The sequence below is a fragment of the Zosterops lateralis genome (assembly GCF_965231275.1).
Source record: "Zosterops lateralis genome assembly, chromosome: 15".
NCBI classification, from domain to species: Eukaryota; Metazoa; Chordata; class Aves; order Passeriformes; family Zosteropidae; genus Zosterops; species Zosterops lateralis.
In genome coordinates, this window is record NC_139775.1 from 2,928,229 (window position 1) to 2,944,746 (window position 16,518).

Consider the following 16,518-nt stretch of genomic DNA (forward strand, 5'->3'; position numbering starts at 1 on the left):
AGGTGAAGCTCTGAGTTTCTATCTCATTCATGTCTTACCTGAAGCACTCGTGGACAAGCTGAGCAGGTAAGTGGTGATGCTGGCAGTGACGGTGTCAAAACCACCCAGTTTGCAGTCACAAGAGCTCTCGAGCAGAAATTCCTGCTCTCACAGCAGCACTAACATAAGCCAAGTGTCACAAGGAGTGTCCCATCTGTGACTTCTGCCAGCCCTTCTGTGCCACCCCACTCCTCTGTTGCCTTTGGAATTTTCTGATGGAAAGCTGCCTCTGTTCCCTGAGGCAGGATTGTCATCCTGAGCCTCTTTCTGGAAAGTTTCTAAAGTTCAGCCTAATAACTCAGTCCAGAAACAAGGAAAGAGCAAACAAGGCTGAACAGAGAGTAATCTCTTGCTTAAAATAGTAAATGCGTTCAGGCAACGGCTGAGCGAGTCCGGGGGCAGAGCTGGGGTTTGTAACTCAAGCAGGGTTTGTTTGCACGGTTCCTGCCGCTGGGAGGGCTGTCCCGGCCGAGGAGGAGCCGTCACCTTGCGGCTGCCGGGAGAGGGCGGCAGCAGCGGCCCCGCTCCGAGCGCAGCCTGGAAAAACTTTTCCAGGAATTGCCGTCATCAGCCCCGGAGCCAAACTCCCTTTCCCTCCCGGTATGAATCATGCGGATGTGAAATGCTTGTGTTTCCAGAATCCAGCTGAATTTATTGCGAGCCCGTGTTCGCTACTCACCTGCGTGTGTAAATCTCCGGCGTTTTTCCAGTGTCTTCCAGTTGTCCTCTCGCTTCCTGCTCCAAAATCGCGCTCATGGGGTGGAGACCTCACAGTGCAAAGGGCAAGAGCTCCGGAAAGCCAAAGCTGTTGCCTCCTCGGAGGGAAACATCCTCTCCCTTCTCCCAGCTGCACTGAACCCGCTCCTACCTGCTGGTATTTTTAGCCGGGAGGAATCTGGAGCCGCGAGCGGTGGGAGCGTTATCAGTGCTCGGGGCTGAAGGGGCAGGGCATGGACAGGGTCAGCCTTCCCCTGGCAGCAGCAAAGAGCCCCTCGGCCTCTTGAGCTCGGGCTATAAATAGCCGGGAGGAGCAGAGAGGAGCAGCGTGCCCTGGCCGTGGGAAGGGAGGCTCTGCCGTGCCAGCACAGCACTGCCTGCCCAGGGGCTCTGCAGGGAGCAGGCGAGGGCCAGGGTGGTGGCTAACCAAGGCAGAAAGAGGAATACATGTGTGATTTCCCCTTTTACGTTAATAATCAATGAGTCTGTGAACGTTTCCAAAGGTTTCCTCTCCTGTGCCAACCTACAGAGGATGTGAGTAGTTCCAGCTCATGCTCCAAGCCTGGCTTGGTTTGAACTGAGGCAGCTCTGGAGATCCTCTAGAGAATCTGCCAAGAGACAATCTCAGACTGACACTGCTCTCTGGGGCAGCTGAGGGATCTTTCTGCTGTACTCTGTGCCCATCTCCCCCAACTCATAATGACAGTGCCTCAGCCTGGATTGTGCCCCTGTGCTCAGCACAGCCTCCAGCCTATGGGGCAGTGAGCAGAGCACTCTGAGTGTTTGTGAGGGGGAGAGGAGAGGGAGAAATCTCATCTGTGCCTGGGACTGATGTGCTAAGCAGAGAAGAGCTCCCTGTGTGGGGGAGCTGCCCTGGATTAATTTGCATCTGTTTGTTCAGATGGCCCAAGCTCCTGTGTGAGCATGTTCAGCCTTTAGTGGGGACCTGGCTGACCTCCTCCTGGCCAGCTTCAGACCAAGAAAATAAAAGCACCAGCATGGGACTCGAGGTGAGTGTGGAGTGGTGTCTAAATTGTGTCATTTAGACCAGCACGGGAAAAACCCTTAGAGAAGAACTAATCACATCAAAACTGTGTTAGCAACCTCAGAAAACAAAACACCTTTTATTCCTGGGGGGAGTTGCTGTTTCTCTGAGACAGCAACAGCTCGGGGTGAGGAAGGCTGGGAGCTGGGCCGGGGCATGAGCAGAGCTGGCCCAAGGCAGCCCCAGCCTAATTGTCCTCCCACCGCCAGCGATGAGGGGATGATTCCCCTTTGGACAGTTTTCTGGAGCTCAGCTTCCTCCTCAAGGAGGAAAATTTATCTCCAAGAACTTTGCGTAGGCCGGTGCTGTCCCTGGCAAAGGGCAGGTCCTTCCTCATAGCAGGCAGCTGGCCTGTGAACATCTCCCACTTCGCCAGGGCATCCACAGTCTGGTCCACTTGAGCCAGCTCCTCCTCGGAGACGTTCCTCTCCAGGGCAGCAATGCACATCTCCAGCCACAGCTCATAATCCTTGATGGTGTCCGTGGCCTTGCTGTGCCCGGGGTGGCGGGGCTGGCTCTGCCCCTCGCCCAGGGAGCTCGGCTGCTCATCCTGCTCCAGCTCTGGTCCCAGGGACAGCCCCTGGCTGCAGGTGTCGGGGGTCAGCGGCTCGGACAGCGAGGTGACGGCCTCGGAGTCGTTCTCGCAGCACAGCCCGGAGTCGGAGCTGAACGGGAGGATGTCCTCGGAGGCTGACAGCTCTGCTGGCTCCTGCCTCGGCCACCTGGACAGCACCGTCTGTGTCCAAGCATACAGCTTCTGTGGGGAGAGCAGAAAGGTTTTGTTGGGGAGGATGACACACACCAGTTACACCTTTCCCAGGAAAACCTGTTTATCTTGGGTGGCTCAGCTGCAGCTGCCATGGTCCTCTCTGCCAGACAATGGTTTTAGACAACTCCTGGTGACCCTAGAAAGCAGAAGCTTTCTCTTGTCCCATTTTCTTGGACTATGGCAGAGCTGCCTCCAATCAGATGTGGGCTTTATCTGCCCTGTTATTGAAGGTGGTAGGAGAAAACTGCACCAGCTCACTCTCTGCTGTGTGAATGTGGCCTCCAGGAGAGGCAAACCAACGCCTCTCCAGAGGAAACTGTGTCATTATAAAAACACCTGAGATGGTGGTGAAGAATTGTGTTTCATCATGTTGTTAATGCCTGTGGTAGTGTGTGTTTTATTCCCAAGAATAGCTCTTTCCCTCCCGAGCTGAACTGAACAAGTGGGAAGGCTGGCTCTAGGAAAGAATTAATGAAAGGAAAATGTCTGAGACAATTTCCTCTTTAAATATTAAATGCCACAATGAGGCATATAACAGGTTGCTCCTGGCACATTTGTTCCTTATGCTTTAGGGAATGAACCACAGTGCTCCAGTCATCCCTGGATAAAAGCTGATCTCGTCTGCCTTATTCCCAGTGTTCAGGATTTTTTTATGTGTGTTTTTCAGTTTTTCACACTCCTGTGGCCTATTTCTTCACTTTTACTTTCTGTAGCTCCCAGTGATCCACTTGCAAAGCCCCAGTTGTTCAGCAGTGCCAGGATTAGCCTGGGCTGTCCCCGTGCTGTGCCAGGCACAGGGCTGGACCCGTCCCTGCTCAGCTCAGGGGGAGCTGCAGTGTTTGAGGAGCAGGCAGGAGACTCCCAGCCCTGTGGAGCTCCCTTCCCTCACAGCCCCCACTGCTCCCCCCTCCTTCCCTCCTCCATTGCTCTCTCTTCAGGCAAGTGACAGAGAGGATAAAGAGCTCAAATTGAGTGGGTGGGAGAAATCGGCCCTGCTTCTCATTTCAGTCTGAGCATGGAGCCTCGGGGAAGAATCTCGTACAGGAATAAAATGGACTCTTTCAGCTTAGCTAATCCACCCTGCCCCCTCCCTCTGGGGCAAGAAAAATTGTAAAGGGACAACTTCTCTCCTGCCTCGTCCCACCTCCAGTGGCCCTTCCCTCCCTCAGTTTGTCCAACAAAGACAGTGCCAGAAGCTGTAGTGGGAGCTGGGCTGGGGAAAGGGACAACAAAGCTACTGGAAAGCTGCAAGCAGCCCATGATTCTGTGATGGCTCTAAATTCCCAAAAACAGTGGATCTGGGAAGGAATCCCAATTGCTACTTAGCCCAATTCCCAAGTAGAAAAAAGGCTGTGGAGATGTGGACTCTCCAACAGTACATTTGGGTTATTCAAGGCAAAAAAAGGGGATGCTCGATTCAGGATCACTGCCTGAATTCCCAGAATCTCTTCAGTCTCTCTCATCCTTTGGGTGGCTTATTCATTTGAACTTTGGGTGGGTTTGAAAGGCTGCAGCCTCTCATGTTCTCCTGTTTAACCAGGAAGGGATGAGCAGTGTGTGGGTTTTGTTTACCTGCAGGCAAGAGCAGCTGAAGTGGATGTCCACCCCAATGATGTCACTAAGACCTGCTGTCCCTGTGTGTGTGGCCACTGCAAACTCATCCAGCCACCACACGAGGACAGCCTGGGCTGCTGCACAAGCAGCAGGTGGAAATGTGGAAATGTTGATTGTGGTGGGGAAACACCAGGACAATTAACTCGCTTTCAGTTGTCAAGATGACTCACGCAGAAATAAGCAGCTGGAATAAAAAATGGAGTGTGGTTCTGAGTGCAGCTCAGATAAATAAGTTGAGGGGCTCTTTCTGCTGCGTAAGGGCTGGTTTTCTGCCCCAAGCCATGTCTCAGCTGCAGATCTCAGCAGTGTTACCTGCTGCTGCCGAGGCACAGCTTGGTTCTGGCATTTCCTGTGGTTATTATGAGTGTCTGAAGCTGTTTTGTGGCAGGTGGGGATCTGTGATAGTTTTCCAAGAGGAAATGTGAGTTCAGACTTACACTTAATGTGCTTGGCAAGTTAACTCTGCTCTCTGATATCGTCTCAAAATGCTTTCTGCTCTCTTCTGTCAGGTTCCTTAACTATTTAATTCATCTCTGGCATTTATGTCTCCTCTCAACATTATGGCAAAGCCTCTTACAGAGATTATCACAGCTCTCTTACACCAGCTTGTACTGTATCTAGTAGAGCTTTGCCTTCTGGAGGAAGCAGATGTGACATTTGGCAAGTGCATCATTCCTTCAGGTTTGTGTTCCCTGTCACCAGAGGATGCTGAGCCAGTCACAGTATTTGCTGCAGGTGGAAAGGCAAAAGTGTTTCTAGATAAGATTAATGCAGGTGGCAGTTCTCTTCTAGAAAGCACTGGCTGGATGCTGACAGGCTGGGTGTTTAAATAAAGCAGAATTTATTCTTTTGGTGGTTTGGGCAATTTAGACACCTCTCAGAGAGCAGTAGAGACCAGACAGCCAGAGAGTCAGAGAAGGGTCTGGCAGCACCACAGGTAAGCAGGAAAACCACAAAAAATATGTGTTTCCCCACAGACTTTGCCATCCTTCTGTGAATCTGATTCTACACTGAATGAAACTAGAGGCACCTCCTTTCTCATTCTGCTCCTATCTTGTCACAAACACAACCCACAGACTGTAAAATAGGCAGCCGAGGAAAATCCTACCTCTGAACATGATGTGTGTCAGACAGGAATCACAACCAGGGAGAAGATGGGTGCTGAGTGAGAAAGGGGACATTATTTCTATCCCACCAACCATTTGGCTACTGAATCCTGCTTTTTAGACAGCAGAGGTAGAAAACCCTTTCAAGAGCTAATGGTATGTTAGCACTGTTCTTGATCTGTCTAAATGTAGTTTGCAGGGGTATGGGTGGGAGAGAAGAGAGACAAGATGAGTCTGGGACCCTCCATGTATTGTGGGTAATAATTTGGGATCCTTTCTCATAAATTTGAACAGAGAAACTGCAGCAAAGTACACACATAATGTTTCCTCCCTGTTCCCAGCAGCCACAGAGGCAAAAATCCAGGTGGCACAGGAAGGGGCGTAGCTGTGGGAGCCCCTGCACACACTGCTGCTCCTGCCTGCAGTCTGCCTTCCCCAGCTCGTTTTTGGGAGCAGGGAAGTGTGGTTGGACTGTGGCAGTGTCACTTGGGAAGGGCCAAAGCCTGGAGCTTGTGCAAAGTTCTTTGTTTGTCAGAGCCTGTGTAGGACACCTCTGTGTTCAGGTGTGAGCTGCTGCCTCAGCACCCGGCACTGACAGCTCCTGGAATCTCCTGGAATCTCCTGGAATCTCCTGCCCTCACCAGGCTGCTGCAGCACCTTCAGAGCTGAGGTTTGGGCTGATCCAGCCTGTCCCTGCCCTGGCCCTGCTCCAGGAGGGACGGGGCGGTTGGGGCTCACCCTGTAGCGCTCGATGAGTTTGAAGCCCACGACGTGCTGCAGTTTCCGCAGGCAGATGGGGCAGGGCTCCAGGGGCCGCTGCAGCGCCTCGTCCAGGCTCAGGGCGCCCTGCATGATGCACTGCAGCCAGCGGCACGTCCCCAGCCCCAGCAGCTGGCAGATCTCATGGCAGGTCACCTGGCAGGGAGGCAAAGATCACAGCAGTGCTGGTCAGTCCTGCCTCTGCTGCTCCCTCCTCTTCCTCCTCTGCTGTTCCACCTCCCCTACTCCCTGCCAGTGTCCCCAAGCTCCTGCTCAGCAGTGGCACTCCTCCACTTTTCCACTCACTTTTCCAAGGTGATGAGAGAACCTCTTCCCAGCTCCGTGTTTGTGTTGTGAATGAAGGGTGGGTGTGGGTGAGGAAGATGAAGGAAGCCCTGTAGGCAGCGTGTTGGGGGCTCTTTCCCAAGGACACTGTGGTGTTTGGAGGGGTTTTTTTGTTGTTTTGGGGTGTTTTTAAGGATGAAAACCAGTCCCACTGGGGCCTGAAAAGAGCAACACAGCCTGTGTGAGAAATGTGTGAGAAGCTGTTGGCAATAACCGATCCTGGTCCTTCCAGAACAGACTCCATCAGCATTTGTGCCAAAGCAAAAAACGGAGCTGGAGTCAGTTGGCCAAGCATGACTGCCTTGGGAATTGGCAACTGTGGAAAGGCTGAGGATGGAGGATTCCTCTCCTCCTCCCATTGCAACTTAATATCATTTGAAATTATTACAGGGAGAGACCTCAAACTAGAAAATCCTGAGCAAACACGAGGGGAGCAAAGGAAAATGGTTTTGAAGGTGCTGGTGAGGCTGCTCTGTGTGGGCCAGCTTTGGGAGGAGCACTGGAATATGGCACATGTTGGGATGAGGGAGGACAGCACTCGTGAAGAGGATGTGTTGGAGGTGAGGGGTTTAAGGGCACCTTGCATATCAACAGATGTGCAAACTTGCCTGATTATTCCCATCCATGCATGTGACAGGTGTGGCACAGGGACCCCTCCCCTTACAGATGCCAATGTCTGAGGAGGACAGAGTCACCCTTTGCAGCCATCCATTAGTGTCACCAGCTATTCTGATTAACCTCCAAACACTGTATCAGCCCTGCTGATCAGTGCATGACAAGAAAAATATTCAGGATTACCCAAGCAGGAGCCTGGGATCTGGGCAGGGTTGTTTCAGTGCCACTCCATGACACAGCTTGGTTTAGTGGAAGGTGTCTCTGCCTATGGTGAGGGTTTGGGACAAGATGGTCTTTAAGGTCCCTTCCAGCCCAAACCATTCTGTGAATCTGAGGCCAGTCCTGTAGCCTCCCCATAACTGGTGGTGTCATTTGCTCTGGTGGCAAGGGGAGTAGGAGTTGTCTATGCAGTGCTCTAAAATTCAAGTTCCTTATGTTTGAATTCAGTGTGGGCTTAGCTGTGATTTCCTGTGCTTCTGGGAGCAGTCTCATTGCTGCTTCACTGGGCTGAGGCATGGATTATGCCCTGGTCTGAAATATCTAACCCTACACAGGAAGAAACACGTGCTGCAGGAGGTTTCTGGTCCTACCTTGCAGCACTGGACCATCTCCTGGGCACTGAACTGCAAGGTCCTGACTCTGGCCTCCTTGCTGGCTTCACACAGCTCCTCCTTCTGCGTGGGTGGGTTCAAGCTGCTACAACCAGCCTGGGGGAAATCCCCAGAAAACCTGGCAAAGCTGCAGACTCCCACTTCTGTGAAGAGAGAGGGGAGTACAAGTCAGGCACCTTCTCTTTTACAACTGTCTCTCACCTTAAGCAGCATGAAAATACAGCTGTGGGAGTACAGTCCAGCTGAGCACACAGGGTATGATGAGACCCACTCCCCAAAAGGTTTGTATCACCTCAATTATCTCTGGATCAGGAGCCCTGATCCCCCTAATTTCACACTGGGAAAACCTAATTCCTCTTACCAGGGAGTAACTTGTTAAGGATAAGATTTGGCTATTCCAGTGTCACAGGGAAGGGCTTTTTGGTACAGTACAGCCTTACTCACACACTGTGCTAGGTCACCATGGGACACCAATCCCACCTTGTCCTGGCAGGAATTTGCTGAATGTGAAGCTCCAGGTCTCACATGGGTAGAGGTCCAGCAGGGTAAGTCCAAGGACACACAAGGCATCCATGGGCTTGTTGTTCTTCAGGAAATTCAGGATCCCATCTGGACAAACACAAGAGAGATGTTCATTTAAATGAAGAATCCCTGGAAGGCAGAGAGACAGAATTTCTGCTGCTGATGGGAAGGAGGATGTAATCCAAGCCCACAGGCAGGCAGAGCTGCTGGATTCATTACCTCAGGTGGAGAGCCATGGCTGTGTAGCCCATCCCTCAAATCAGAGAAGACTTGACTTAGGAAGTGGTGCTGAGCATAGAGTGCAAGCAAAGCAGAGATGCTGGTGAATTCAGGACTAACCCATGGAAATGAGCACCTGGGAGCAGAATTTCCCTACAGGCATTTCAGAACTGAGCTGGAAGAGCCCCAGGGCTGCAGTGCTGGAACTGTGCTGAGCATGTGCTGCCCGTGGTACCTGCAAACATCCCAGGTGGATGTTTGTGCAGTGTGAGTTTGGCAGCTGGCAAACCCAGTCCCTTGGGCAACTGTGTGACACTTGAACCTTAATTTCCTATCATGAAAGGCCTGTGAGTTCCCCCCCTGCACCACCCAGGCCAATAATTTCCTTTGGCTCTGGACAGGAGATAGGAGAACCCAGACTGCATCAAATCAACAGAGCCTTCCCGCAGAGCTGATCTGATCCCTTTGCAGAGCTGGACCTAAACGTAATAGCACTGAAAAACACAAACAGTAGAGGAAAATATGATGAAAGTCACTTTGTTTTTTATTTCTGTTTCCAGCCTCAAAGCTCTGGGCTTTCCATGGGAACAGGATTTCTCCCTTTTCACTCCCTTCCTCATCCCCTCCCAGCTGAGGCAATGAAGGGCTGTGTCAGGCATTTCCTCAGGGAGAGCTCACGCCCAGGCTGGTGTCCCTGGGGCTCCCTGGTGCCAGGCCCTGCTCACCTGTGTGGAGCTGCACCCTGTCCGAGTCGCGGCTGTGGCGGAAGCAGCAGTGGATGGAGGAGACGGGGATGGAGGGAAGGCACTTCACACGCAGCCCCAGGAAGAAAGACTCCACACAGCTCTGGAGGGAATCCAGTAGAGAGAGCCCAGCAGGGCCTTCAATCAAATCTGAGGAGAGAAGCTCTGTTACCAGTCCCTTAAAGCCAGGGTGAATATTAGGGTCTGAAGGGGTTTTGTGGCACAGCAACTGGGGAGGGGCAGGCTGGTTCATTCTGGAGTTAGTTGCTTACTCTGGGATGTGGTGGACACCTCTGGATGGTTATGGGTATAGAGGAGAAGAGGGAGCTCTTTCTGAGAGGTTGCTCAAGGCATTAGTATGCTCTCATTAGCAGAGCAGATGTGCTGGAAGGTTTAAGGTCCTGTTTAAGTTGTGCAGAATGATTAACGTGGGAATGTGTGGCTGTGTTTAATGAACCATCAGAGACAGACCTCCAGAAATGCTGGTTTTTCCAGCACTGTTTCATACTTTGATATACATATATGCATAAATCCATAGCAAGCCTCACCCAGGGGCACACATACCATTTATATGGCAGGTCTACCACCACAGCTTGTGACTCTGGACTGGGGGCACGTCAGAGCCTGGCCTGTTACACTTGTCTTTGCCATGGCCATTGCATTTGCAGGTGAGTCCTCAGAGGAGGGCATTAGCAGCACTCAACACCACCCACCACCCTCCTGTGTCTCTCCAGGCAGCCCAGGGAAGATCCCTCTGTGGACCCAATATTTTCTGAGCCTGAGAATTGCTGAGCTCTTCCCAAGGGAAACTTTTCAACAGTTTTCTCTTTCCTAAAGCAACCTTGTGTAAACAATAGTAAACAACAGGTGTTGTTTGCTACTGGGAGCCAATGGGAGAGGTGTCAGCCCTATGGACCAATAACGTGCCTTTAACACAGCGTGTTATAAAAGGACTGAATGAATTGTAAATAAAACCTTCTGATTTCTACTGCCTCCCGACTGGAGTCAAGCACCTTTATTTCATGCCCTATTGCGACATCCTCATGTGGGGATTCACGAGAGTGAGACAGACTTAATTAGCATATCTAGTCTGGTGACTAGGATGTCCTGGCGAGGACAAACAGAACTTTGAGCTTATAAGAAGACGGGATTAGAAACCTGTTGTAATTCTCTAGGGAAATGGTCTCTCCCTCCTGACCCCCTGGAGTCCCTTACCACTTAGAGTGACCCTTACTTCCTTCTTTGACCCCACAGGCTGTGGTCCAGCTATCTCTTCTCTGACTGAGAGGCAATAAATTGTCTCCCCTTCCTTTGTTCTATCTCTTTTTCCCCCCTGGAATTTCGAAGAATAAATGCCTAGGACAAAGGTCCCAGGGAAAGGGCCTCTTCTGAGATATCTCACCTCGTCCTTTGTACAATTCTCTCCAAATCCTCCTAATAACTGTGATAGCTAAAGCCCCCAGGAGGAGGGCAGGAGAGTGAACTTATACAGAAACCTGCTTAAGGAAGAAGATTCAATCACCTCCTACAATGAAGATGTTGAAAAATGCATGAGTTGTTTGTATGATCTTTTAACCTAATTATTGTAATAGAAATTATTAACCTTCCTGAAATAGTATATAAGTTCTTGGAAAACCTGAGTAAAATCGAATTCTGATCATGGTCAGTCTCCCTGTCTCTCCATCAATATTCCCCCATTACCTATGGGCTGCAGGTAGATGTGCTTTCGGCAGAAGTTCTGCTTCCTCCTCAGCACGGCGCGGTAGAAGGTCTCGAAGTCCTCGGGGGCGTCGGGGTGGCTGAGCAGCCAGTCGAAGGCGGTGCGGATGAGCAGGGTGCAGAACAGCGTGCGCCGGGGGTTGTAGGCCTCGGACAGGAACAGCTTCTCAGCGCTGGAGAAGGCGCTGGCGTAGAGCTCCCGCAGCGCGGGGTCGGTGGAGATGAGCGCGTCCTTGAGCGCGCGCGGCCCGAAGCTGAACTCCTGCGCCTGCCGGCACTGCAGCATGGCCAGCTGCGCCTGCGGGGACAGGGTGGGCCTGAGAGAGTGTACCCTGCTGCTGATAGCATAGGTGTTGGGGAAGATGAATCAGGGAAACCTTATAAATATGATTGCTTAGCAAAAGATTCTGAAAATATGAAACCTAGAATCAAAATAGAAATGGAAGCTCACTTTGAGTTGTAGGATACCGAGTCTTAGTTACTCTATAACCTGAAGACAACAGCCTGGGCAGCTGAAGGAGAATCCCTTTGGATTGAACAATACCCTTCTGCTGGGTAAGGGATCCAAAAGTCAATGTAGCAAAACAGAAAAGTCTAAAGAGTAGTTTTTAGAGTTTAAAATATAGCACATGGTAATGTAGTAGTTCTTATAGGCTGTATGTAGATTCTCTAGGATTTTGTGTCTTGTATTGGTTGGTCACTGTAAATTAGAATATTCATCACAAAAGGAGATAGAATGTATTGTAACCAGGACCTCGCACTCTTTTCCCTGCTCTTTTCCCTGCTCTCTTCCCCCTGCACTCTGACCCTGCCCTGGCTCCCTCGCTCCCCTCTTCTTAGCCCATACCCTCTTGCTCTCTCTCCCTCTCTCTTTGGGACTTCCATTCAGCTGAGGCTGGTGGCTGAAGGCAAAGCCCTTTCTACCCATGACCCTTGCAATAAAACCATGTATTCTAGAATATCTCAGGTCAGCAGAGTTCCTTGTCCCTGTAAGTCATGGATGCTCCTACACATAGGGTTAAACTGATTTCTGAAGTAGCAAAGGGCCTCTGAGAACAGGAGATGGGCTCCACTGTAACTAGGATGTTATTCCATGCTATTGTTTTAACCAAATCAAGTATAACTTTGCTCAGGTGGTGGGAGGAGAAAGGCGGGGTGGGGGGGAACGCTGGTGATTCAGGATAGAGCACATAGGCCTTCAGAATAAAGTTAGGTCAGGAGGATCTGTACCTGTATAATCATTAGTATGATACATGCTAGAATTGTCAATTGTGATATTAGTTTGGTAACTAAATATGATTATTTTCTCAAACCAGAATCTTGAGCAAGAATCACAAAGATCATTGTTACTAGGGGTAGAATCAATGGAACAATGGGGTTTAATGATTAACACGAATCCTTATGTAACTAGAAAGGTATAAAATTGTATCCATTTAGCATGTTTGACGAGCTGAGATTTGGGTTGTCGGTCCAGACCCCTCAGCTTCCAAAGCTCTGAAATAAAGCACCACACACAATTTTGTGATTGTGTGTTCTTTCCTACACTAACACTAGCAGCTGCTAACTTTTCCCCAAGGAAAAAAATCTCTCAAGAAAAATCTCTTTTTTTTTTTTCTCAAAGCAATCTTGGCAAATAACTGTCCTTTCTCAAAACAATCTTTCTCCAGGGTGGTGTTTTGGTGTTTCTCTGGTTTAACCAATGGGATTACAGAGGTGTCTGTCGCCCTGATCTTTTTCAGCCTTCTGATGTTTGCATTTTTGTAGTAGAGTTTCTCACAGACTTTCATGTAAACAAAGTGATGTTTTTCATTCCTCTCTTGAGGAGGGAAAATTGATGGACTTCTAGTTTGATCAGTGTGGTTGGAGAGGTGTCAACCTCATCCTCCAATTTGTAGTGACTGTCCAAAATCTATATAAATCAAAGTAAGAAAATAAACTTCCCTCTTTTTACCCTAACGACCTGACTGCGTGTGTGTCATTCATTTTGTGTCCTGTAGTGACAGGTGTCATTCCTATTCACCAGTCATGTTCAGTCTGTATCGGAACACCTTATAAAAGGTAGTAAGAATTTGGACAAAAAAGCTTTTTTTCTATGCTCTTTGCCTTCTGAAATATTTGGAGTCTTTAATCTTTTTTCATGTCCTCCAGTGACAGGCACAGCCATCACACCCAGCCCTGCCAAGGACAGGAAACCTCCTCATGTTCAGCCCTCACAGCCTGTGCACCAATATGCAGCTGTGGGGCCTGGGGTGTCCTGGGGTGACTTTCTGATGCTTCTATCCCCAGTTGTCTGTTCTGTCTGTTTATGCTGGATATTAATTTCTACACCTTTCAGACTGGTTCTGAGAGCAAAGAGGGGGAGAAAGAAGAAGCAGCAGTTTGTTTTCAGACACTGCCTCACTCCTCTGCATTCCGCTCCTGGACTGTGTGTCTGCAGCAGGGACAGACAGCAGGACAGAGATCTCCTGTGCTTTTAGATAGTTTGCAGCTAGCTGAGGCAGAGAGGTTCCCTGGATTGTTATTTTGTTGTTGTTGTTGTTGTTGTTTTTCTTGGGACTGTTGAACCCTACTCTGGAGTGAAGACCCAGAAGAGCACCAGGAGCTCACACCTGCAGCCCACTGGGGCCTGGGCCTCACCCAGAGGACTGATAAGGTTTTCCAGTGCCAGAGGGACTGATAAGAGACTGAGTGGGCCAAGCTACACCCACAGCAAGGACTTACTGAATTTGCCATCTCACCTCAGAATTAGAGGTTTTATTGCTTCGTATTTTTCATTCTTTATGCTTGTGGGCACTTCGTTTGTTAAATAAATAGTTTTTTCCACTTTCCTCCGAGGAGATTTTTTCCTGGACCGTTTGGGGGAAGGGCTGCTTGAGTTTGCTATTCTGGAGGGACCCCATTCAGAGGTTTCCCTAAATTTTCCCTAAATCAGGACAGTGAGATCCTACAAACACCACACACTGCTCTGGCCCGCAGCCCTGCACTCCCTGTGGGAGTGGCTGTGATGGGTTCTCCATGTCCCTGTGAGTGTCACCAGCTCAGGGACCCTGTGCCAGGAGATGGAGAAGGCACAGCCCCAAAATGCTGCCCAGTGTCTGGAGTAAGCCAGATGGCTTGACTGGTTGGGGGTTTTTTTGGTGCTCTACCCTGGATCTGTATTTCCCAATAGGATGGGAAATACCTCTGCGTGTTGTGCAACTGGTTGCACTGGACCTTGTAAGATGTGGAAAGATGGTGCTCCTATTTGCCCGGGATAAACCACACTCCTTGGAATAGGTCCATGTCAGGAACAAAGAGGCTGATATTGGTCTTTATCTGTCGATCAGAAACCCAAACTTCTGACTTACACAACATCAGTGAAAGCAGCTGTTCTCTGATGACAATTTCCTCTAACACTTTTTAGTCCTAGCTATTATCCCAGGGCACCTGCTGGCTGCCAGTGCTGCTGTCAGGCTGCAGGATCTGGGGAGGTTTGCCCAGCCAAGGTGGGACTTGCTGTGCTGGTGGTGCCTCTCCAGCAGGACATGCTCAGGCCCGTTGCCATCGTGTCCCCTGGTGAACAGCTCCATGTCACACTGTGTTAGCATCAGCAATGCTGAGCATGATGTCAAGTGGTAAATAAAGAGCAAATGAAAGCCTGCAGCACAAAGAAACTAATTTGGAGCATCCTGGAAATACCCTCTCCAGGGTCCTTCCTAAGTCAAGCACCTATTTCCCACTGCAGTTTGTGCACTTGGGGAGGTGCCAGTGAACACCTTGGGGAGAGAGGAGAAAAGGGGGAAACAAAGCACAGCCCCTGTGACTAATCCATGTCTGGATTTTTTCCTTTCTGTAAGGAGACCATGCCAAGCAGAACTGGAGCATTTAGGAGCAGTGCTTTGGGCTTTTTGCCTACTACAGGTAAGTGCACCACCTGTTCACAGCAGAATGAGAAATTCAGGGCATATATGCACAAATGTCCAGGGTTTCTAGGAATAAGTGTTACCTTCTTCTAGGCAATTTCATGGTAACCTAAGAGGAGCCAAAAAAGCTTTTTGGATGGACAACAAATGCATCAGCTCCTGACCATCACTGCTCTAGCAGCAGCATTCAATCATAGGGAAAAAAATAGAGATTAAATATTTTAAGGAGGAACTGGTTAAGTCTATCATTTAAGTAGGTCTGCAGCCTAGTTCTGCCAGGTAAATGGCATTCAGTGGCCCCTGAGGACAGCAATATGATTAAGAAAATTCAATATTTTAAAAAAGTCGTACTAAAATGAGCCAAAGCCTCTCCTCAGTTATGCAGAGGTGGTTTGCACTCTAAGAGGGAAGTGGCAGCCCATTAAAATTAACACTGCATTCCTTCTCATCTAACCCTTGGGAAGAGCTGTGCATGTATTGGTAGTCCTTAAAAGAACTCATTTAGTGTGATCTTTCCTGTCTCTAAGGGTGTGTAGCTTGGAAAGGGAGTGGATAAGTTTTCTTTTATTTCTGCAGGCTTTGTATTTCACTTGCATTAAAGGCTGACAGCAGGTGGCATGGGGGGATCTGAAGTGGTACAAGGGCCCTAATCCAGTGAAAGTTTAGGAAAAAAAAAATCAGTGATACTTTCTCAGCTCTTTTTACTGCCCAAAATTGCCCAAATTGCTCCAGCTGGTTTTTACAGGGAGCAGCAAGAGTTTGTGTGAGGTTTCTGTGCACTTGGTGACTCAAATCTCTACACTTCTGACTTGCTTCCAGATTTGGGAGGACAAAGTGAGAGTCTGACCCCAGCAGGTCATCAGGAGTTTTGCCTTGGCTTAGGGTGAAGATTGGCATTTTCCTAATGGACAAAATTTCACTTGTTCTGCACAACCTTTAACTACAAGCATCCTTTTCCTGGTGATGGCAGAACTTTCACTGGGAAAGTCCTAGCAATATTCAACTCCCGTGAGGATGTGGTGCTGGGAGCTGCTGCCTGCCCAGTGCAAGTCAAGAAAGAGACTTTGCACATGGTCCAGATTGAGACTGATCATGTTAAAGGGTTGAATTTAAAAACTTCTGGAAGCATGAGCTGCTTACATTAACGTTTCAGGCAATAACTGGAGTCTCAGTCTGGGGAGGAGGAGCTGGTTAGAAAATGAATGGATTTTTCTCTGCTAAAAGGGAAGCAGCAAAGAGTGGATGTATGTGACAGCAAATACAATGAGTGCACAGTCTTGTAGTAAGTGTTTCCCCCAGGGTCCCTCATGGAATACATAGTGAGCCCAAAGCTATGGGATATACATTGTTCCCTAGGCTTCCTAAAAAGAGACATTCACCCAGCTCCAGACATTCCCAGCTGTGACCATGGGTGTTTTGTGATGTTCCCCATGCCCAAGGGTGCCCATGACGACGCTTCAGTGGTTCAAAAGCTCGGGCACAGGAATGCACTTGCAGGAATTCAGTCTGGGGTGACACATGCCTCCTTCTGCTGGAGGGTCTGGCTCTGCTTCCAACAGAACAGCAGCAACCCAGTACACTCCCCAAATCCAAGACAATTACTTCTCTTTAGTGAGCTTTTCTAAAATACTTCATTGGAGAAAATAAATGCTTCAGGAAAATTTTATGGACCAACTTCAATGGTTAGAAAAATAAGCTCCTCTACCACATTGGCCATAGTAGATGTTATTTATCTTGGTCTAATACATGGATATGGTGTTTCATTAACTGGAGCAGAGCAACAGGGCTTTATC

At 49.4% G+C, this 16,518-nt stretch overlaps 1 protein-coding gene across 1 annotated transcript; it reads right to left on the reverse strand.

The window, feature by feature from the left end:
* Nucleotides 1-1,988: 1,988 nt before the first annotated feature.
* AMZ1 (archaelysin family metallopeptidase 1) lies at nt 1,989-11,109 on the reverse strand (the record flags this gene model as incomplete). Its single annotated transcript, XM_083872721.1, has 6 exons — nt 1,989-2,558; nt 6,029-6,205; nt 7,600-7,763; nt 8,101-8,229; nt 9,087-9,254; nt 10,806-11,109. The coding sequence occupies 6 exons, from the start codon at nt 11,107-11,109 to the stop codon at nt 1,989-1,991; spliced, it is 1,512 nt and encodes a 503-aa protein (XP_083728847.1).
* Nucleotides 11,110-16,518: the final 5,409 nt, after the last annotated feature.